Source organism: Sander lucioperca, chromosome 2 (genome assembly GCF_008315115.2).
Source record: "Sander lucioperca isolate FBNREF2018 chromosome 2, SLUC_FBN_1.2, whole genome shotgun sequence".
NCBI lineage: Eukaryota > Metazoa > Chordata > Actinopteri > Perciformes > Percidae > Sander > Sander lucioperca.
In genome coordinates this window covers 9,525,947-9,547,619 of record NC_050174.1, presented here as the reverse complement: position 1 = coordinate 9,547,619, position 21,673 = coordinate 9,525,947, and the positions used below count along the sequence as shown (strand labels likewise).

Here is a 21,673-nt window from a genome sequence, read left to right as displayed (position 1 = left end):
CTTGAGTTTATTGTGGGAAATGACAGACCACTGAGCAAAATTCCACTCCCTAATAGCACAGTCTTTCTTTTTCATTTGAACTTCATTTGTTTCAGGATCTTCAGTTCCACATCTCACACGATTCTCTCATGCAGTTTCTTTGCATAGGCCTATATTTGGCTTTTAAATGCAAAAAGGAATCGGAACTGTGACATTTATTAGCTCGCAGTCCCATTACACGAGTGGCCTAGTTTAGGTCATCGCAAGAAGCCTGCAGCAGTCTCTATTATGCCTGCTCCAATATTTGGTAAACAGTGCGACCTTGAGGCTGGAAGGAAGAACTGAATTTTTCTTATACATAAAAAAAAAACGATATGATGTTTTATCCCACAACAAATACATTACATCGATTTAGGCTTCTAGTTTAAATGTTTTTTTTTTTAATTTGTGTTGTAAATGGACTTTTTGTGTAGAATTGGAAACTATTAATTTTGAGAAATGTGTGGGCGTTCAATGTGTTAAAATCAAGAAGGATACATGTAGACGTTTATTTGAAAGAAGAAAAAAAAACGATTACAGTCTCTTAATTTTAGTTTAGCGACTCTTTGTTAACGGGGACTGGCATCATCCTTATTAATCTGCTGGCTAAAAAAATGTGTTTTAAGTTTATATTTTCAACGTTTTATCTCAATTATTATATCTCTAAGCCAAATGATTGTAAAGAGGTGTATAGCCGTTAAGGATGGGTCGACATTTTCAATAGTCTTTACATAGCCTAGGCCTATATAATTAAAAATGACCGTGCAAGTGAATAGATTTGACTGGGAGGATGTAGGCATATATAAATCGAAAGGGTTGACTTTAATAATGATGGAAATATTGTGAACTGCTTTTTTTAAACAAAACTCTTTTTAACTTTTTGCAGCCTGACACACTGATGCATAATCTCAACAAAATCATAATAGGCTATGTTTCTGACAACATGATATGGAAAATAAGGTGCTTTTTCTAATTTCATAGACTGCTGTATTTCTTCTTTTAAAATTCCACTGCGCCCTGAACTAAATTATGCAGCCTACAAACTGCAAAGTACTGTTCCTAACCAAATAAAGAACTTTACACATCACAGATATTTTCAGACATTTATTTTGACACGTTACGAGGGTTTTCACTGCAGCAAGTCTCACAAATATATTACCACTCATCTTATTTACACTGATTTCTTTTGAGACATATAACTTTGACTGTCAACGCACATAAATATCATGCAATTAAAACCTTTCTTTAAGAAATGAGCTACACCGACGTGTCTTCACATATCATCAAACATACAGACACTAAAGGCTTCAGCAATGATGGTAAGAGAGTCTGAGGTGCTCGTTTCTTAAAGGAGCCGTGCTCAGCATGGCAGGAGGGCAGAATGGAGTCCTCGGAGCCTGCAGGAGCGTCGGAACCATGAGGTGACCGTACCCAAGACCGCTGCGAGGGCTCTGCTGTGGGTTTGGGTTCTGTGGACAGTTGGGAGAGGGCTTGCTCATGATGCTGTCAATGCTGAAAGAGCACTTTGCCTGCGGGCCAGGGGGTTCTGGTGCGCAAACCTGCGCTCTGAAGTCTTTAGGCCCACTGTACTTCCTGTGACTGTTCAAAGTGTGTGGTAGTAGGTGATAGGAAGAGGGAGGCATCATGATGCCCTCCTGTAGAGGCATGTACCGGATAGGAGCAGCGGGCGGAGGGCTTACCTGGCCTTGTAAGCAATATGGTTGCCCGTACGGCCGGTAGCAGTTCAAGTTGGAATAAAACATAAGTCCGTCTTTGCCAAATTCGGGCTGGTTTCTCTTGAAGCGCTTCCTTCGCCGAAGGAAGCTGCCGTTGTCGAACATGTCCTCTGAGGCAGGGTCCAGAGACCAGTAGTTACCTTTGCCCGGGTTCCCAGGTTCCCTCGGGATCTTGATGAAACAGTCGTTGAGAGACAGGTTGTGCCTGATGGAGTTCTGCCAAGCGGGGAACTTGTCTCTGTAGTAGGGAAACTTGTTGCTGATGAAGTCACAGATGCCACTCAGCGTCAGTTTCTTCACCGGGCTCTGCAGGATGGCCATAGTGATGAGGGCAATGTAGGAGTAGGGAGGCTTTACCGAGCTGTTCTGAGCTTTCCTGGACGGCGGTGCGTCTGCGCAGAAACTGTTCTCGCTTTCCCCCGAGGAGTCTGGCTCTGAAGAGTCAAACTCAGCACCAGATTCTGCTGAGGAGCCGGGGTCCGTGGAGCACTCATTTCGATATAAACGCCCGTGGGTAGGCTCATCCTCGCCCACTATGTCAATCTCATCCTCTTCTAGGGGCAAAGCAGTGTGCTGTGAAGCCTCAAATTCACTGGAGAGAGTCATGGTCACACGCAGAATGTTAAAAAAAAAAAAAAAACGAGTAAAAACTCAACCGTGCCAAAGAGGCATTAATGGTTCCGTGTGCGTACAAACCAATAGGCCCCTATTCATGCGTAAAAGCGCATCTACCGTCCGGTATACTGTCTGTTTGTTGTGGTAAGGAGGGCTAAGGCTTTATATGCTGGGAGACTGCTGCCCTGCAGGCCAGTCCCATTAACCCTCTGGACCTATCAGAGTAGCCCCTCACCGCGGGGAGCAACACACAGCTGGGGGGGCTTGGGGAGTCCTGAGGTGCGCACGCCTATTCATGCAAAGAAAGCTCAATTTATATATGGCAATCTGTTGTATTTTGGCCAATAAGGATATTTCAATAACCAAACGGCTCGAAACGGTGCAACACAAAATAACATAAAATAAAATAAAGAAAAAACTGAAAGCTTACCCTCACAGCTTACATATCTCTGTATTGAGACATTCCTTGATGAATATTGGCCCTACACATTAACAAAATCACTAGTGTTATTTTGGCCCATCACTTGTTGCAGTCATGCAGCACACACAGTAAACACTTTCACAATGGTTGGTGTGCACCCTATGGTATGTGAGCCTGGTGTACGCAGTGTTCTGTGTCTGACATGTACACATGCTACCAAAATACATTTATATGAGGTTAAAGTTAACTCTTGGTATTTTAATCATCTGATATGACAAATCGTACAGCAGCACAGTCGGAGGTGGGCTGTTGTGGGGAATTTTAACACCCCGCCTAGTGAGTGCTAAGAAACCAAGTGTTTCCCCCTCGGAACCCCCGCGGGTTCGTTTAGTTTGCCACCTCTGGATGCCTGCGGGTGGTGTGACCATGAAAATGGCCGTGGTAGGGCTTCCCGCAGCCAGCAAAGAAAAGAGGCAATAGTCGCCTTAACGAGGCCATCAGCATCAGAATCGAATAGGAAACGACGCAGCTGAACGATGCGCTCTGGGCTACAGGGTTCAGCTCGGCTTTACGGCCGGGATGAATAAGCAGAGCCATCCTCAAAGCAAACCGGTCCACCAGCGGATATGTGCTAAAACCGTGCTGCTGAACTATTTCCATTGCAAATGATTAAGTTGGGAAAACTCCACCTATTTCCTCACCTTACTGGGCCTACTGTGTGTGAGAGCGATGGCTCTCACATGATTGCACCATTAAAGGCCAAAGTAACAGAAAACTGAATGACTGTCAAGTAGTATAAGCACTTACGTAATTAAAGCTGCAATTCAACATTTAGTCTTAAATGCAACACTAAGGTAAACTGTCAGTATTTTTGAAACAAGGCAAAATGGATGACAACAGATGATGTAATTATTAATAACCTATATATCTCCATCGGGAACAAGACGAATAGTTTTCAATTTAGGATTAAACATATTTACAGCCAATCACACATTTTAGGCTTTTTTTTAGAAAACTAGTTATAAAACAATACACTATTTGAGTCATCTCATGTGAAACACACTTTATCATAACCATGGCCTGCTGACTGGTTTCATAGCAATAAAAGCTTAGATGTTAATGCTCTTGGAGGCATTTTTCACACTTTGTCGAGTTTCATGGTGAACTTACCACTTTAACACAAAGGCACTTTGTGTCTGTTGTTATGTTAATAGTCTGCCGTTGTCAGCTAGAACTAGCCATTTTACCAATTGCTAAAAACATTTTTTTTTAGGTATATCAGAGCAGTCTTAGAATATGTTCAGAAATAAACTTTATTTTGAATAATTTAAAAATACAGGATGTGAAAAGCCAGAAACACAAGCAAGCCTACTTGTTTACAAAGTACACAGTCTTGTCCCACACTACAGTATGTGCTTCACTTCGCAAGTTCCAACACTACTTGGGCTCCTAACCTTTAAAATGGCAGATTTTACAAGGCCATCTATATATAAAACAAAAAAAAACAATATATTGATTACATTTCTGGACTTTTGTTGCTTCTTTGTGTGTGCACACATTTTAGAAGTCATGTTCAGTGGAAGTTTCAAGGGTGACACACAGCATTTAGCTCAGGCACTACAGCCACATAAACACTCTTTGATATACAGTAGTTTTTAAAGCAGGTAGTGGCAGATTCTCACAATTTAAAACTACTGTATTGATTACTACTGTAACCTTGACCATCCTCTGACGTACCTCGTGTTCTTGTATGAAAGGAGTGAACGTCTGAAACACAGTCCCAGATTTATGATGGCCAAAGCCACGCCTTTTGCTCCAGAATCATCCGTTTTCAAAGCAAAAAGGAGAGTAGAGTTTGTAGCTACTTTCTCTCTGCTTGTTCCAAAACCGTAGAGATGAACTGTTCCTGCAGAATGTTCTTGTCCAGGTTCCTACCTGCAGGACAGAGTAGAGAGAAACGTGAGCATTGACGCAGCACGGACACACACACAGACATAGATATTGTATGTGTTATGTTTATTTAATGGGTGTCTGATTTCCTAACAATTTCCTAAATATTTCCAAGGAATTTCCCTGAAAAGAAAAATGTAATTTGGTACTATTTACAGATTAAACGGGGCCAAAGTTATGATACTGTTACGTTAGAGAGTTTAGTTAGTTGTGTCGAGTTTAGTTGATTTCCAGAGAATCTCCCTTGAAATAAAAGCTTAATTGAAACCCAAGAAAATATATATTCATTATTCATTTATTATTGGAAACATTACTCTCTATTTTGTTTAATTGTATGCTTGTATGTTGACAAATTTCACATTTTTGCAGGTTCAGCTGACCTGCTGTGCACTGAGTAAAAGACTCAAATGAACAGTGTCTCTATTTTACAAGTAATGTGTACCAAATTGCATATTTTCCCAGAAAATTCCTGTGACATTCTTAGGAAATTGTGGACCCATAAAAAAAAAAAGTGTTGGCCACAACTATGACGCAGGTTTACCACATATAACTTATATAATCTATGCTAGAATTACAAAACTACTTATAACTGTGAATTTGTCAATACAAGTTTTTGTACTACCTCTCCGTTAAGTGAACATTAACACAAAGACTACGTTGTCAAAAAGAGCCATTTTGATCCATTTTATGCAATTCAATGGATTTGCTGCCTTCACAGTGGTGTGTAAGAATTGTGTAAAGATACACATGTGAAAGATGTCTGTGTCTTCACCTATAAAGACCAGTCGGTTGATCCGCGGGTTCTCCTCCCAAAGCTGTGGAGTCTCATTCAGGTCATACAGCTCGTGGACCCCCTGCAGCATCACTTGGTGGGCTTTACCTGCAAATGATACTATGCCCTAAAAACACACACACAAGTCACGGGTGACACATTAACCGACCCTGAATGCAGCGTTTGGAACTGATTAATGCAGATAATAAAGTGGCAGTTATGGATCACTGCGGCCACTGCGGTGACTATTGTTCTTTACTGTACCTTTGACCGAATGACAGTCATGGGTTGCCCTTCTTTGTTTTTGAACATCTTTTCCCACAGGAGATCCTGAAACAGTGGGAAATGTGTGTTTTCTTTACAAAGGACTGCATTGTGTTAGAGCTAATTAGTAATGACAACGGGTATACGAACTGGAGTGTACCTGGATGAAGACATTCAAGGCATCCTCAGAGAGATCTCCAGCCACTTCAAACGTCACAGTTAAAATACTCTGAGGATGACATTAAATATAATATGGATAATAGTGTTTATACAACACATTAGACATTTTGTGGTTTAGAAAAAATATTTGTCTTAAATTGTGGTTCAGAAGTTCCGACATTTTTCACTGACTAAAATACAGATAAATCACACTTTGCAGAAAGGAAACACATAAAAGGGCTTTTATGCAACAGTGAAAGAAGTGATCTGATATTTTATATATATATATATTTTTTTTTTTTTCCTGATCCATTAACATGTAAACATCATATGTTTTAGTAAATTATTTTAATCCTCTGAAATGTAGTAGAGTAGTATATAGTAGCATAAAATGTAAAAAGTCAAAGTACAAGTACCTTGAATTGTACTTAAGTACAGTACTTGGATAAGTGTAGCTTTAATGTTTTGAGATTTATATTTTCCGGGCGTTATAAGGACTCCCAGTTCACCAATGTGAACATTTAATACATTTTAAAATATATTTTCAGTTCACTGAAACCTGCAGAGTCATTATGAACGTTAAACAAAAGGAAGTGTTTTTACGCCGCGCCTGATGACTTTGTCAAGGACTGTGTCAAAAACCACAACTCCACTTTGCACCTCTATCTGCCTAAATCCCCCTTTTCTCTCTTACACACACACACACACACACACACACACACACACACACACACACACACACACACACACATACTTCCTTACAGCATTGAAAGGGCACTTTGTAGATATTTGGGGGTTTTGTGTTGGAGTGTTAAGGTTACACACTTCCTTGTCATTTGGTATAACAACAGAAAAACAGCATTCTCATTTACATGAAAAGAGCAACATGGGGAAGAGGAGGGGGGGAGAAAGGGGGATGGTCTGAGGGACGGTTGAGCTTCATGCGGGAAAGGGAACTTGGAGAAAACAGACAACAATGCCGTTATTTACCCACACAAACAACCCTCATCTCTCCTCATCCTGTGATAAAGGTCCACGGGTACAAAGCACAAGATGAGGCCTAATTGCTGTGAGGAATCATTTGGTCTAAAGCCTGATGAAAACATCAAGACAAATGGTATGAGACTAATAAATAGTTTTAATAATTTACATCTGCATTGAAAATAACTGGATTTAATGTATCGGTGGTACACTGTTTCTTTTCTTATAAAATGATAGGTTTCCCATTTATATTTGACATTTAACAGCTAATTAAACAATGACACATGGTCTGTATACTACATTTTATGACATCTGGATTCAGTTCAAACAACTGTAAAACTGTAACACGTAGCCAAGACTCTAGCGAGTCTAGCCAACACAGTGTGCCCAGTCTACTGAACGTCTATGATGCTGATGTGTATGACCGAGAATGGGTCTATTTACAGTGTGACAAGAAAACATCAAAAGCCTCAAGTCGATCCCAACACAAAAACCAGAGCAGGGAGGGAGTTTTCACTACAGTGTCACAGCCTGGGGGGAATGCAAGCCTCAGGAGCAAGCATCCCCTTTATCCTGTAGGAAATGATGTGTTGGAATAAATTAGCAAACAAAACAAGGAAAACTATAAGAGATGCATGGAGAAGTTAAGTAACGGCAGTTGATGAATAAAAGAATGATTGAGGCGGAGTTCAGAGCATACAAACAATACCTTGTCAAGATGTGGTCTTGTATCTTTCACAAGTTGGAGCTTCTCTGCTAGACTTTTTAGAGGAGAGACATGATTAAACATCATAACATATTTTTTCACTTTCATCCAACATGATAGTGTGTGTGCCATAATGGACTGACCAGAGCTAAAACCTGGGATCTTACATCATTTTTATAATTTCTAAAGCTGCATTTACACCCTGTGTCAATGAAAAGGTTGCCATATCATTATTTAAAAAATGTAAATACTGCCTGGTGACATTTTAATTTTAAAATGTTGATGATATTTGAGTTATTGATTTGGATTGGTCCAAGTTATTAGTATGGTTTTAGAGAACTCTTGGGTTGTTTGAAGTGGCTATTTGTAACTTTCAGTTTGTGTTGATTCTAGCGGCCGCTTTGGACAAAAGCAGTAGTGTTTTTACCACACCTGCTGTTGTAAAGATTTTTTCTTTACGGTGCTGTATTACCGAGTTACCGTTACAGGGAGGTCATATAGTTGCGATGAATGTTTTGCTCAGAAAATCATTAATTTACAATAAGAACATTTCATGAAACCCAAGGATGCTTTACACAAGTATAGGAGGACAAGGGAAAATAAAATAGTAGGCCAATACAAGCACGCACTGAAAAGAAATAAAACCGGGCGCTAAAAGGAAGGGGTACGTAGTTTAATGTAGGCTACTGATGTACAACCACATCGCGCATTGTAAAGTTATTTTATGAACGGAATAGACATATTACATACCTGAGGGCTAATTTGGGGTGGGTTTTGAATCATTTACAATCACGTAATTGGCTCCATCTTTTGAAAACCTGACCGTTGTCTGTCACTTTCCCTTTTAGCTTTTAGTTGTTCTTCGTTTAATTATCTTTTTTTCTGTGATGGGAATGCCCCAGTATCAGCCATTACTACAACAGATACCTTCTCAAATAAAATTAAAATACAATAAGGCCTATATAAAGTAATCTCCTGCTACATTTTACCTGGCTGGATATGCAGGCTTTTTCCAGTGTTACACCGAAATATGTGACCCATCAGAATGTGTTACTGCAAAGTCTGCCTGCCGTAAATCATTCTGTAACTTCGCGGACCCGGGCAAAGGCATTAATAAAAACTATGTAAAAACAGCGTTCTTTTCACTATAAGTCCCGTTTGCTGTTACAGGTCATTTATGATCATCAGATGAAAAATTACACAGATTCAGAAACATAAAAAAAGTTACATACATTCACTTTAACGGCTGTTGTTCCACCATTTCTGCTATATAACTTAATGCCAATATTTTCAGACATTCTTCTAATCTTTGCCCTTTTTCTTGTAAATTGCTGAATCATTTTACTTCTTCAGGACTCTAAACGATGAAACAAAGAGGAAACTCTATTTATTTTTATTATTTATTACTTTATTTTGACTGAACTGGTCACAACGTTAGACATGAAGGTTGTATGCAACCAGTGATGAGGGCTCGCAACTAGATATTTCTTTATTTTTAGGGCTCACAAGCTAAAAGTAGGGAACCACTGTTTTAAGCTGCCATTGGAGTTGTTTCTGGGATAAATATATATTTTTATATAATTGAACTGTAACTCATTTTTAGTGCTGTCTATCATGAAAAACTGATTTTAATGTCACAGAAGCTTTCCTGGTCTCTCTCCCCCCTTTCCTGTCTATCCACTGTCATATCTAATAAAGGGAAAAGCCCCAAAAATAATCTTTAAAAAATTACCATCTCTCTCTCTCTCTCTCTCTCTGAAGGGACTTGTAAAAACTTTAGGAATGGCAATTAAATCCTACAAAACACTGACCACCACCCCCAAACAAACTATACAGCCCTTGTTGTCATCAGACCTCCTCGACCTCCCCCTTCTCCCTGACCTCACAAGGAGGCTAAATGTTGTGTCCAGCAGCTTGAGCCATGCGTGCTGTTAGTACCACACAGGTGGAGCGGCGGGGGGCCGCTTCAAACAGCCAGCGTGGGATCGAGGGGAGGAGGGGCATGGACTCTCAAAGGCAGGGGGAAAGGAGCTATCTGTGGGGACAAGGGGGACTCCTCGGGAGCCAGTGGACACACACAGCTCTAATCCTCTGCAGCTGGTCTCAGAGACACTGACCAAGGGCATGTAAGAGAGCTTTAACACCGGGGCCCGTTTCATTCACATGAAAGGATGAACACTGACTCTATTCATGATAATGACATTCTACAGGGGATACAATATGATGACCACCCTGCGGTGTAACAGGGGGACGCTCAATAAAAGAGTTTGTTAATTAGAGAGAAACATGATGAGCAACAGTATCAAAGACTGCTGGGTACACAGTTCAGACAGACTAGCAACAAAGGCCATCACCGCAGTCAAAATAAGTTCTTGATCTTTAACTGCAAGTTTTGAAATGGAACAGGATGGGTATTATACATATTATCAGCGGGCACATTGGTATCAGCGTATACAGAATGTCAACCGAGAAATGCCAAAGATATGTTCGAGGTCATTTAAAAACAGTGTTGCCATTAAATATTTTTTCCACTAGAGAGCAAGTTTATCTTTCAGCGGTGAAATGTCCTGCTCAGTAAATACGTTTCTTCTTGTCACAAATTTCAAATGTTAAATACAGTATATCACTTAATATTTAAAAATAAAATAAAAAGACTATTAGGTGTCAAGGTGACAAGTTTTTTTCTTTAGCCCGTTTGCTTCCTCTTTTTCCGCAGAGTGGCCTATACTGTCTTTGACTACTTTTGACTATACTGCTTTCTTAAAGAAATATGTTGTAATTTGTGATATGTAATTCAGAAATAGTGTCACCATTACATAATTTGTCTGGCAGAGAGCATGGGCACGTTTTCTGTAAAATGTCCCACTCAGTACTTATCTTGGTCACAACTAAATTTCATGGATCCTCAAAAATGTTTAAGTGAAAAATATCAGCTGATAGATCTTTTTTTTTTTTAAAGACTCAAATATCAATATTGGTAAATGTAAGTTTCTTGGCTGTTACATACATAATTCCTTTCTGAATAAGACATTTTGTGTACATGAAACTTAAATGGGACAAAACCAACTCACTTTGCTCCATCCTTGCTGTCAAAGGAATGCAGATCCAGCACTTCAGAGAGATCCACCCTGTGGGAGAAGATCGCTGATTATAAGTTGGCTAAAACTAACATTAAGGGTAACCGAGTGAACTGGCTCAAGCAAAAAGTTGTGGCAATGTTTTTCCGATTAACCCCTCACTGCACGGTGTCTTTCATCTGTTCACCCTGGTCTGAACTCTGTGGGGGGGCAAAGCAGATCCAAAACACACCCAAACCTTTGATTCACACAGCTTGTGTTAGCCAGATGCTACCTGGGTCTGATAACACGCAACATGCCAACACAGAGGGCGCATATACACACATATTTGCAGGCACACACATAAGCAACCATGTCGGCTTAAAGACCCAGGGTCAAAGAGCAAAGACTTGTGGGTAACTGGACACCATTGAGGGTTTGGTGTTTATTCAGGGTGCAGCAGTTTGTGTATGTGTGTTGTGGGTTTCTCTTGAGCAATGTCACGCCTGAACGACTTCATCTTTGATATAAAGATCTGAGCAGGAGCAGCACGTGGAGTTCATCAGCACACCAAACAAAGCAGGGAACCTGGTACAAAGCTACATACACAACAACAAAAAAGATCTCTTTTTGTTCGGAAAAAAAACTTACCTTGATCTCTGGCTTTCTAGAATCTTGACAAGACCATTTACAGACCTGAAGTGAGAGGAAAAAGGTTCAATACATTGGACCTAGTTTCTTCTACCCTACCCCCCTAAAACTTTGGTTTTTTTGTTAAAAACCAGTTAAAGGAGACCAATGTACTGTTGTCCCAAAGTTACACATAAGCAGCTCAAAAATAAGATAGCATAGATAAAAAAACGGAATACTACTAGTTAAGGGAGATGATGAGCGGTAAAAGTGTGAAGCTGACCTGACCGCCTCTCGTATTTGAGCGAGTTCCTCCTCATTCACCAGGTCTGTCTTGTTGATTATGGTCAGGTCAGCGACAGCAATCTGCCTAAAAAGACATTAAATACAACATTATGTTTATATGTTAAGTGACACAATTTGCACAAAACCAACAACAGGGACAGGAATTTTTACCAAGAATCACACAAAATTGTTTTTTGTTAGGTCTAAAAACATTGAACCAGGAAGTCATTGCCTGGTTCATACTTAACGTAACGAGGTGTAGTGTAGTTTATGGGTTTTCATGGGTGGCAGTGAGCGGTACGTGCCAATCTCAAATGGGAGCTGAGCAGTTTAGTTTAGAGGTGAAAACACAAACAAAGACCAAGAATGCAAAGGGTCATGCAACTGGTCTTTTATTCATCAGTGTATTTGTTCAACAACAACACCACACAGCTGCTGGAAGAGACAAACAGAGAGGCGCCCAGGGAGGGAGACAGATAGGTGGGTGGCAAGAGTACGGTCAACAGCTTGTTATGAGACAAAGTGTGGTGGATATTCCGAGCGGTGTGTTTAGTCTTAAAGGAATATTTCAGTATTTTGGGAAAAGCGCTTCTTGCCGATGAAACACCATGCTCATGTCTGTACAGGACATAAAAAGCTACAACCAGCAGCTGGTTATCTTAGCTTAGCACAAAGACTGGAAACGGGGGGAAACAGCTAGCCTGGCTTTGTCCAAAGGTAACAAAACCCACGTACCAGCACCTCTAAAGACCAATAATTAACATGTTATATCTCGTTTGTTTAATCCATAAACATTGTAGTGTGTTTTTTTATGTAAGAAAGCGAATAGGTGTATTTCCCAAACATTTCTTTTTTAAACCATCAGCAAACATACCTGGCTGCTTCATTGACAAGTCCATCTGCTTTTTCCTCTGTAAGTTGCTGCATAAAGAAAAGATAACTTAACACAAGCAACCAAAAAATGAAAGGAAAAAAGGATTTAAAAGTGCAAAATTTGCTCAAGCTGACCCTATAGATTTCCAACTTAAAACAAATTCTTGAAAAAATAGAAATATCTGCGAATTTTTGCCACAGCCAAAAACAAAATGTGACAGATAAATTGGTAAAAGAAAGGCCTGTCTATCATCTAAGTGACTTTCTCAACACATGAATCCACAAGAGATCGCTTTTCATTTTCTGCTTGCGTCTTTTCTGCAGGCAGTGCTTTCCAAAACAGTTTAATATGTAATAACAGACAGAGTAGGAGGTGTTAATCTGGATCATGACCCCTGAGTGTCAATCTGACATTCATCTGTCACTGTGTGCATCACCCCCGCTTCATTTCTGAAGGAATGAATGACAAAAATGTATTAAAGAGACAAAGGCCTTTCAGAGGGTGTGAGGCCAATACAAGGGCCTAAGTCAACTTGAAACCCCTCAGACAGATGGATATTTTATGGGACAGATGAGGGGAAATGCAGGTGAGTGAATGTGACAGTCCTATTACAATGGTCACATCTCTGAAATCAATTACTCTTTCGCTCTCAGTTATCCTCTCCTTCCTTCTGTCATTATTTCCTTCATCTTGCTTCTCTCCAATGAGAAGACAGAGCAGCACCCATAGGCCATGAAATGTGTCACCTCACTGAGTATGACACCTTCAAATTAGAGCCCATTATTTAGGTGTCACTTGTCCTGTTCCTTTTATATACCACAGGGAGGGCAGGATGTATGTGTGTATGTGTGTGTGTGTGTGTGTGTGTGTGTGTGTGTGTGTGTGTTACTATGCACTGAGGGTTTAGGAACAATCTCACAAGTTTAACAGCTTATTTTTGATTTAAAGTCACAATAAGCATAATGCATTTAATTTGATGTGCAGGTGCAAATACTGCTGATGTTTTAATGTTTGGCAACAAGATCATTAGGGTTGCAACTTATTATGTTAAATACTAAATACGTTTTTGATTAATGGATTAATCAAGGAGCTTATAAAAAGTCAAAGAATTGCAAAAAATGCCTATCACAATGTACCACAGTCTAAAGCAACAACTTAAAGTGCTTGTTATGGCTGGCTAACAGTCCTTTATAAATATATTTAATTTACAGACATATAAGAAGCTTTAAAAAAAATTTGGTTTAATTTTCTAAAAATAAGAAGCTTCTTAAATATCTTCTTAGTACATACCTGCAGTCCATACTTGGCGTCAATGACTGTGACGATGCCTAAGATGGACAAAGTAAAAAAAAAAAAAAAAGGTGATCAGTGAATCAAATGTAGTGCTACAACTCGTGAACGATCTTTTCTGAATTGCCTTTTGGTAAATAGTTTTGTCCGTTTGTCTAAACCGCTTTCTCTCGGAGTTACTTGATGTCCACTTTTGGTCTGCTAGCCTGTCACAACAGAGCGGACAGCTGAGAATTTAGTGTGAGGAGCGAGACACCGTTCATGCAAGCACACACACACACACACCAGTAAAACAGATACACAAACAAGAAAATGTCACCCAAGTCAGAAAATCTCTTCAAAATTAGACCATAGTTGGAGCTGTTACAGCGTCAAATAAAAAAATATTTCATTGTAACATTTTTATCAAAAGCACCATCCCTGCTGGTTTAGAAAAAGAATTGGCCCAATGCTGTCTGACTAATAACATTTTGAGTAGTAGACATTTTTCCTCTTAAGTAAAACCAGTCAGACTCAGACCAGTGATGTCTGAGGAGTTATGTTTGACGCAAACACATTAAGCCAAAAGATTATTCCTACCACCAATTCAATTGCAAGATGGACAAAGACACAAATATCTTACCATCCAAATAAATATCACTGCCGAGCTCTGCGTCGACCCAGAACATGGAGGCCACAGCTCCTGCCAGAGGATATGAACAGGTATGTTAGATTGTAAATGAAAGTCATACACACATACAAATACAAAGTTTTCAAAATGTCAGATGGGATATGTTGAAGTAAACAGATGCTATTTTCTTCCTTTTTGTCTTTTTTTCCCCCATAAATGTACTCATATTTTTCCATAAGGCCTTCAACATAACAGTGAAATCCAAGCATAAAAATGCAGTCCCCTGGCATGTTACATAGGTATTACTGTGGTTAAATATACACTGTTAGACATTACAAGTTTGATGATGTAAAATGTTTTACAGCTGTTGGAAATCTACAAGTAACATGTTTTTTTTTTTTTAAATTGAAATAGCTAACTATGTTATATTGGTAATAATAATTGTATATCAATTAATTAAGGAATGCAACCAATTATTATTTTCATTACTTAATTAAAAAGTCTTCAATTTACAATTTTTCATTTTGTCAATGTCAAACGCATCACGCATGCCCATCACAATTTCCCAAGTGCAAGGTGACATCTTCAAATTACTTAAAACCCATGGATGTTCAATGTACAATAACATAAAACAGAGAAAAGAAGCAAATTCAATGACATCCTCATCTTAAGTTTCTGTTTAAAAGTCTGCATTGCGTTATTTATAGAAACCCTGCGTGCATTCTTTTCTGTCTGAGTTCTGTGGAGCAGATAAAACCAATATCAGAAGCTTTCAATTGTTTATCTCCTGCTGGTACATTTGGGTTGTTTCTATTTTCCTGTGAATGTGGTTATTATAAGACCCTATGTTACCATGAAAGCCACAGCTTGTTCACATAATGCACTTTTGTCAAACTGCCAAGCGAGAATAAGAAAGCATTGTAAATATTTGATGGACGCGTAATGAAAACACTGTTTTTGAGTGGCATGTTTCACATAACTCATCCAACCTCTTCCTGAATGGAAGAGGAAAAACCCCCCTGGGAGCCTTTACGATTGACAGCACTGCCAGGACCAATGACAGACCTGTCCTAGTCGATAACAAGGCTGTCTCAGCCAATGACATGGCAGAGGAGTTAGGACAGTCCCGGTGTGAGCATGCTCTGTTGCTCCTGTCTGTGAAGCCATGTGGCGTGTGTCTGCACATGCCGCTACCTCCTGACACCTGTCACTTAGCGACACACCCCAATTGTCACAGCACTCCCCCGTAATGGTCTAACATTGGTTTTCTGATTTAAAGTTGAGAGCTGAATGGACAGCTAGGTTTTTTTTTGGATGCCCTGATGAAAATAGGCTTTTTGGACGCTTGTGTCACCGCAACACTAGTCTGGTCCTCAGAATTAGAAAATGTTTCACTTCTGCTGTAGGCTTAGAAAGAAATCTGCAGGGGTTTAACCGTAATTAAGACACATAAAGAGAAAAAGGCATTGCTTGATCCATTGGTCATCCATAAATGCCAGGAATGTCTTTCTGAGTTACATAAAAAGACAAAACAGTCTATAAGCAGAGACAGTCTTAAGTAAAAAATAACGTACTCATATACAGTAGAGTGCATAAGTTAACTCATACATACAAATCATGTAAACTAATTCAATTACATTTACATTATTCACCACTCATTATCAACACTGCTATTCAGTGAGTCCTGGGTACATTCATTAAAAACAAAACGCAGAGTATACTAATTTCCATATGTCAGACTTGAACACCTGTAGACTAGTTTGTTCTCTTGTAGACCTGTCTGATTCCAGATAGTGTCACCATAATACTGAGGGCTGCTCTTGAATGTAGCATTTTTGGCTACATGATTTTCAGTGAGATACTGTATGGATCCCACCTCTCAGAAGTCTTTATTGCTGATCTTGTGTGATCATGAGGGGCAGTGGTGGAGCCATGATGATGCCTTCAAAGAGGCCTGTAAGGTATGGGTTGGCAATGTGATTCAAGGATTTCAGTAGTTTATTTCTGTCCACTATGCTGTCAATACCAGCCATTTGCAGAAGTTGGTCAATCTCTATGTGGAATATGGCCTGTCATGAGAAGTTCAGCTCTGTTAATCAGTTGTTGAATCTGGTGTGACCCTGTTTTATGACTCTGCAGTGGTATTGGTATCTTATAGAAGAAACATAATCATTGTGTTTCTTGCATAAAATAGATTTTGCTGTTTGCTAGCTAACTGTCAAATGTATGTCTGTGTGTCTGTGTGTGTGTGTGTGTGTGTGTGTGTGTGTGTGTGTGTGTGTGTGTGTGTGTGTGTGGGCTGGAAGAACCAGGTCCTCTCTCTGCCTTCAGCCCACACACATTACACCTCCTACTGAAACAGCTGCTCATCTGGAAACATGCTCCCCAGGCCAGAGCTTGAAAAAACAGCGGCCTACTTAACAATCAAATACAGGTTGATATGATAACACTAAAATGTGTGGTACCTGGATCAGCTAGTCCAGTGGTTTCTAGCAGGATGTAGTCAAACTTTCCTTTCTTCTCCATCAAGTTCTCGATGGCTTTGAGACCATTGTCCCTGATAAATTAAGGAACATCTGCTAATGATTAAAAATGGCATATGCAGAACACAAAATGTCAACACAGGACACCAACATACGTTGTGTCTACAGGTCCATAGTACAATGTTACAACGTACATTTATATATACTGAGAAAGACAAAGCAACAAGTTGAACCTTTAATTTCTGTTTTAATTAACACTCCATCAACTAATGGACTTTAGTTACTTTACGTACTTGACAGAGCAGCAGAGGCAGCCATTTCTCAGTTCCAGCCACTCCTCATACAGCTCTCCTGCCTGGCTCACTGCGAGGGACTTCTCAAGGGCGCTGCCTGCAGGTGGAGGATGAAGAAGGAAGAGAAATCAGAATAAGATTAGCTGATAAAGACTCTGCAATTTTTACCAAAAATGCCATATTGCTGTATATTTGCAATATGAATAAATATTTCAACATAATAAATATTATATATATATATATATATATATATATATATATATATATATTATATATTATATTATATTTTAAAAGTTTTTTGGACCACTTCAACAAATTCTAACAAAAAAAGAACACTGGCCAAACCAGCCTATGCACAATTCAACATTAATGTAAACTGTAAAAAGGATGTACATTTCAAATAATCACTAAGTCCAATGCAAATATGACATCTGGTGAAGCAGAGCTTGTAGAAAATCTCTGGATGCATAGTAATCAACACATATCTATGAGCTTCTTTCAGTTTTAGGCAAAGTTGCTACTATGCTGCTCTCTTGTGGATAGCTGAGGAAACAACACAACAATCATCAGCCTGGTATCAAGTTTATAATGCATAGCTTGAAGCATCTTTGTTTGGCCCGAACAAAATCAGTTGAAACTACTAGGCTTACTAATTTTGATTTCTCTGAAGGACAATATATTAGTTTACCCTCTCCAAATTCATTGAGTATGACAGCAATCCGCTTTTTGTGTTGTTCTGTTAAGATATAGTTCAGCAGTGTAGTCTTTCCAGCACCTATAAAGAAACAAACACATGATGAGGAAGTATAAAGCAAATTGATCATTAGGTGAACAATACCATGGTCCAGAGCAGCTTTTGGGTCTGATGAGGATGGACTGACAAGTGTCTAGACTATAATCTCCTTCATAAGCTCATTAAAGCTGTGAGTAATACATAGTCTCTCACCGAGGTAGCCTGTGATGATGGTGACAGGTATCTGCTCTGCAGGAGGACCAGGCGGGGTGTCGATGGGCACCAACTCTGGGCAGTCATCTTCCTCCTCCATCACCATGCCATCCATACTAGAAATGTCAACAGGACCACAAGCTGGATCTGATACAGAAACACATTTAAGGCATCAATGTATGAGTGGAATTACACAAAAATCATAGTATAACACATTTATTCCAAAAGCATCATATCTAGGGTCCAAAATTTGCACCAAAAGAGGCAAGTGGCTGGTAGATTTGCGTCACTCACCAGCCAAAAAATGGCAATATATTGAGTGGCTGGTAAAATTTGAACATTCCATTTGGCTGCTGCCCATATCACATAGCTTACTGTGATATTTAGTCGGACTAAATTTAGGAATAATTTGTCAGTCCTAAAGATGTTTATTTACAAACAAATAGACAAAAACAACCCAGAAAATGTAAATGAATAGCATCACCTCTCTCGCCACAGTATTAACAGCTGGTGAAAAGTGTGTAACGTTATTCACAGAATGAGCACAGCCAACATAGAGTTCATCCAAATAACGTGACCTGATCAAAGCACCACGTCAGCAAAACAAACAGACTTTCCTTTATTTACAATGGCTATAAACAACTTACCTAACTGATGCTCTTGAAGATGCAGATATTCAAAGTTTTCACCAAAAATGTTCTCCTCTACACTGCTGATGCTTTACGTTTAGACAGCGTACGACACTGTATAGACTCCGTTCAAATCCTGACACAGCAACAATGGTTCCGCTGTCGTTCCCAGTAGTCGGGACGCAAAGTCTGCTTGACCGGAAAAAGATTATAAATAATATTAGAATTAACCATGGACGTGTAATAGGAGTTAACAGAAGAAGGAATGATAAACAGCATTAGTATGACAATAAACACACACACATATCTTGTTTCTCTTCCCCGCAACTGCAGTTTCACAGAGCAGACTGATCCCGGTATGATTACAAATATCAACCACAAGAGGGCGACATAAACCAGTGAATGACAGAGATGGTCATAAGGGGAATGTAGGCCACTAGAAATACTTTACATCAACAAAAATATTTAACAATTCTGCAACGCGTTTAAGATTCTGGATATTATAGTCATATTATTATGTTACAGTTTTTTATAGCACAAAAAGGACAAACATTAGGACCACTCTGTAACAATAATAAAGCAAACACACACACAAAACACAATAATTATACTAAAATATGGTAGGTCTTTTGGATTGGACCTTAGATTGGGGCATGCATAATATGGTGGCTATGCGCTGAGTGTAAATACTTAAATTCCCACACTAAGGATGTTCTTGTTATAGTGATTTTTAACAGATAAAGGGGGCTATAAGGTATCTTTAAACTCATCAATGAATATCACAAGCCTACAAGTCCTTTGGGAAATAATATTCATAGACTACTTTAAGATGCCGTCATGTTAAAGAATGGAGAGAGATAGGGTAAGTGTAAACTAACTGCCTCAATCTCTATCAGTCCTGATACAAAATGTTACAATAGAAATGGAAAGCTGTAACATTTTCGTCATTTTATTGAAGATAGCTCATATTCTTATATAGGCTAAGCCTTCTTTGCATGCAAGATATGCTATGTGATGTATATTTTGTGAACATAATGCAGGGACTTCATATGAAACCTGGCCTGGGAATGCATTGAGGTCCCACAGGAGAAGCAGTGGGAAATCTAAGAAAGAATGGATCATTTAGCCATTTAATTATCCTTAGTTGTTAAACAAAAATCTGTTTATTTTCCCAATAGACCTTTCTCAGAGCAGGAGTTTAGCCTTCCATAGCTAGTAAAAGACCTGTAAATAATAACATTAATTAAAGCTGCAAACAGCGTTGGACGGGCCCTCGCTCCTCTGCACGCGTCAGGGTTACTGGTGGACGCCACTCCTTGTGACCGTGCATTAGTGCGGCACTCAGACAGTACAAATCGTCATCGATGAAAAGGGAACTCCCTGCTGAGTTCAATGATAACTCACACAAGACTACGTCATACAGTTCATTAGCTGTGAAAGGGGGCGTGGCCAAAGCATAGGGGCCGGGGCAAACCTTTACCAATAAAAAAGGAAGTCTCTGCTGAGTTCATTGATACCTCACATAAGACTCTACCTTAAAGGGGTCACCAGTTATGAAAGGGGCGTGGTTTAAGCATAGGGGCGGGCCAAACCATCACCAATGAATAAGGAACTCTCTGCTGAGTTCAATGATACCTTGCACAAGGGTCTACATCGGGTCATAAATTATTAAAAAAGGGCCGTGGCTACAGCATAGAGGGCGGGTCAAACCATCACCAATCAAAACCTCACACAAGACTCTACTTTAAATGGTTCAAAAGCCATAAGAGGGGGGCGTGGCCTAAGTACATGGGCGTGGTTAAAGTATAGGGGGCTGCTCAGTATTACATGTAGACCACAGATTATAAGTTTCATGTAAATCGGATGATGTTTGTCATATAAGGCGGATTTCCTGTTGCCAGCGGGGGGCACTATGACCAAAAGTCAATTTTGGCCTATAGATGACCTCAGGCCTGGACCTTTGTCAAACCTGAGAAATTTCAGGCAGATACGACAACAACTTCTTCGTTCATCGATAAATGCTCAAAATGGCTGCCACGCCACGCCCACACCGGTTGATGAAAAGTTTTTCTTTTAATAACTTTTAATCTTTAAGGTGTTGAGATGGTACAGACCAAATTTGAAGTCCATCAGGTGAAATCTCCAGGAGGAGTTCATTAAAGTATAGCACCTTGACTTTTAGGTCTACTTCCTGTTGCCACTAGGGGGCGCTATGACTTTGAGCCAATATCGGCCTGTAGATGTCGTCAGGGTTGGACTCTTATGAATCCTGAAAAGTTTCAAGCCAATTGGACAATGCACACTCAAGTTACACCCACTTCCTGTTTCGATGGCGAAACGCAGGGCGGCCATGCCCTATGACGAAAACTTTTTCTTTTAATAACTTTTCATCTCTAAGGTCTTAAGATGGCACCAAAGAATTTCTAATAAGGGAAGAAGTTCCACTCTCTCGTTACTTCCGGCTTCTGAACTGGTTGCAGTTCCACCAGAGTTCCATATATATGGCTCACAGGCCAGTGCAGAATGAATGGGACTCTATGGAGCTATACCCCTCAAAATCCATTTTTCTCAGGATATAATTTTTTGTCTAGTAATTTGAATGTTGCTTTCGAAAGGGGAGGCTAAGAAAATACACACTGCTGGGTGTTAGACTTTTTTAAAGTGGCTTTTTTGTTCTAAAAAGCCTTTTAAAATGTCAATGACGTCATTCACATATACAGCCAGAGATACTGCTTTACGGCAAGCTCTGAGTCACTAACAGGTAAGGCTCTCCCTGTCAATACCACAGACAGTATATAAACTGGACCAACAGAGACCAGTTTTCCGGTGAGCGCTGAGCGTTACTGTGCAGCCTCCATCTGAGAGAGACGACGTAAATGTGACGTGAGCAACCTGTCTGAAAGTTGTAAGTCTTCTGGTAGCTGTGCCAAGAGAAATCTCAATCATTCCCAATTT

At 39.6% G+C, this 21,673-nt stretch overlaps 2 protein-coding genes across 4 annotated transcripts; both read right to left on the bottom strand.

Moving 5' to 3' along the window:
- Positions 1-1,143: 1,143 nt before the first annotated feature.
- foxd5 (forkhead box D5) lies at positions 1,144-3,833 on the bottom strand. The gene has a single exon (XM_031308653.2). The coding sequence runs from the start codon at positions 2,358-2,360 to the stop codon at positions 1,326-1,328; it is 1,035 nt and encodes a 344-aa protein (XP_031164513.1). The 5' UTR covers positions 2,361-3,833; the 3' UTR covers positions 1,144-1,325.
- Positions 3,834-4,085: 252 nt separating this feature from the next.
- On the bottom strand, positions 4,086-18,989 carry cbwd (COBW domain containing). 3 transcript variants are annotated; one of them, XM_031309107.2, is made up of 16 exons: positions 18,737-18,989; positions 18,090-18,205; positions 17,832-17,918; positions 17,144-17,240; positions 16,833-16,924; positions 14,380-14,439; positions 13,758-13,795; positions 12,468-12,514; positions 11,592-11,678; positions 11,330-11,374; positions 10,694-10,750; positions 7,626-7,677; positions 5,937-6,005; positions 5,777-5,842; positions 5,513-5,639; positions 4,086-4,725 (listed from the first exon to the last, which is right to left on the bottom strand). In XM_031309107.2, the coding sequence occupies exons 2-16, from the start codon at positions 18,202-18,204 to the stop codon at positions 4,652-4,654; spliced, it is 1,113 nt and encodes a 370-aa protein (XP_031164967.1). In that variant the 5' UTR covers position 18,205; positions 18,737-18,989; the 3' UTR covers positions 4,086-4,651. The 3 variants fall into 3 exon arrangements, with proteins under 3 accessions (XP_031164967.1, XP_031164966.1, XP_031164965.1); XM_031309106.2 differs by having other exon boundaries at positions 18,090-18,239; positions 18,737-18,988; XM_031309105.2 differs by having other exon boundaries at positions 18,090-18,236; positions 18,737-18,986.
- Between the last annotated feature and the right edge of the window lie 2,684 nt (positions 18,990-21,673).

Excerpts from the sequence above, each read along its gene's own strand:
- foxd5 (XM_031308653.2), bottom strand. The coding sequence starts at position 2,360 with ATGACTCTCTCCAGTGAATTTGAGGCTTCACAGCACACTGCTTTGCCC.
- cbwd (XM_031309107.2), bottom strand. The coding sequence starts at position 18,204 with ATGGATGGCATGGTGATGGAGGAGGAAGATGACTGCCCAGAGTTGGTG. Across the intron at positions 14,440-16,832 it reads CACTGGACTAGCTGATCCAG|GAGCTGTGGCCTCCATGTTC; the intron begins GTACCACACATT and ends ATCCTCTGGCAG. Across the intron at positions 5,640-5,776 it reads TGACTGTCATTCGGTCAAAG|GGCATAGTATCATTTGCAGG; the intron begins GTACAGTAAAGA and ends GTGTGTTTTTAG.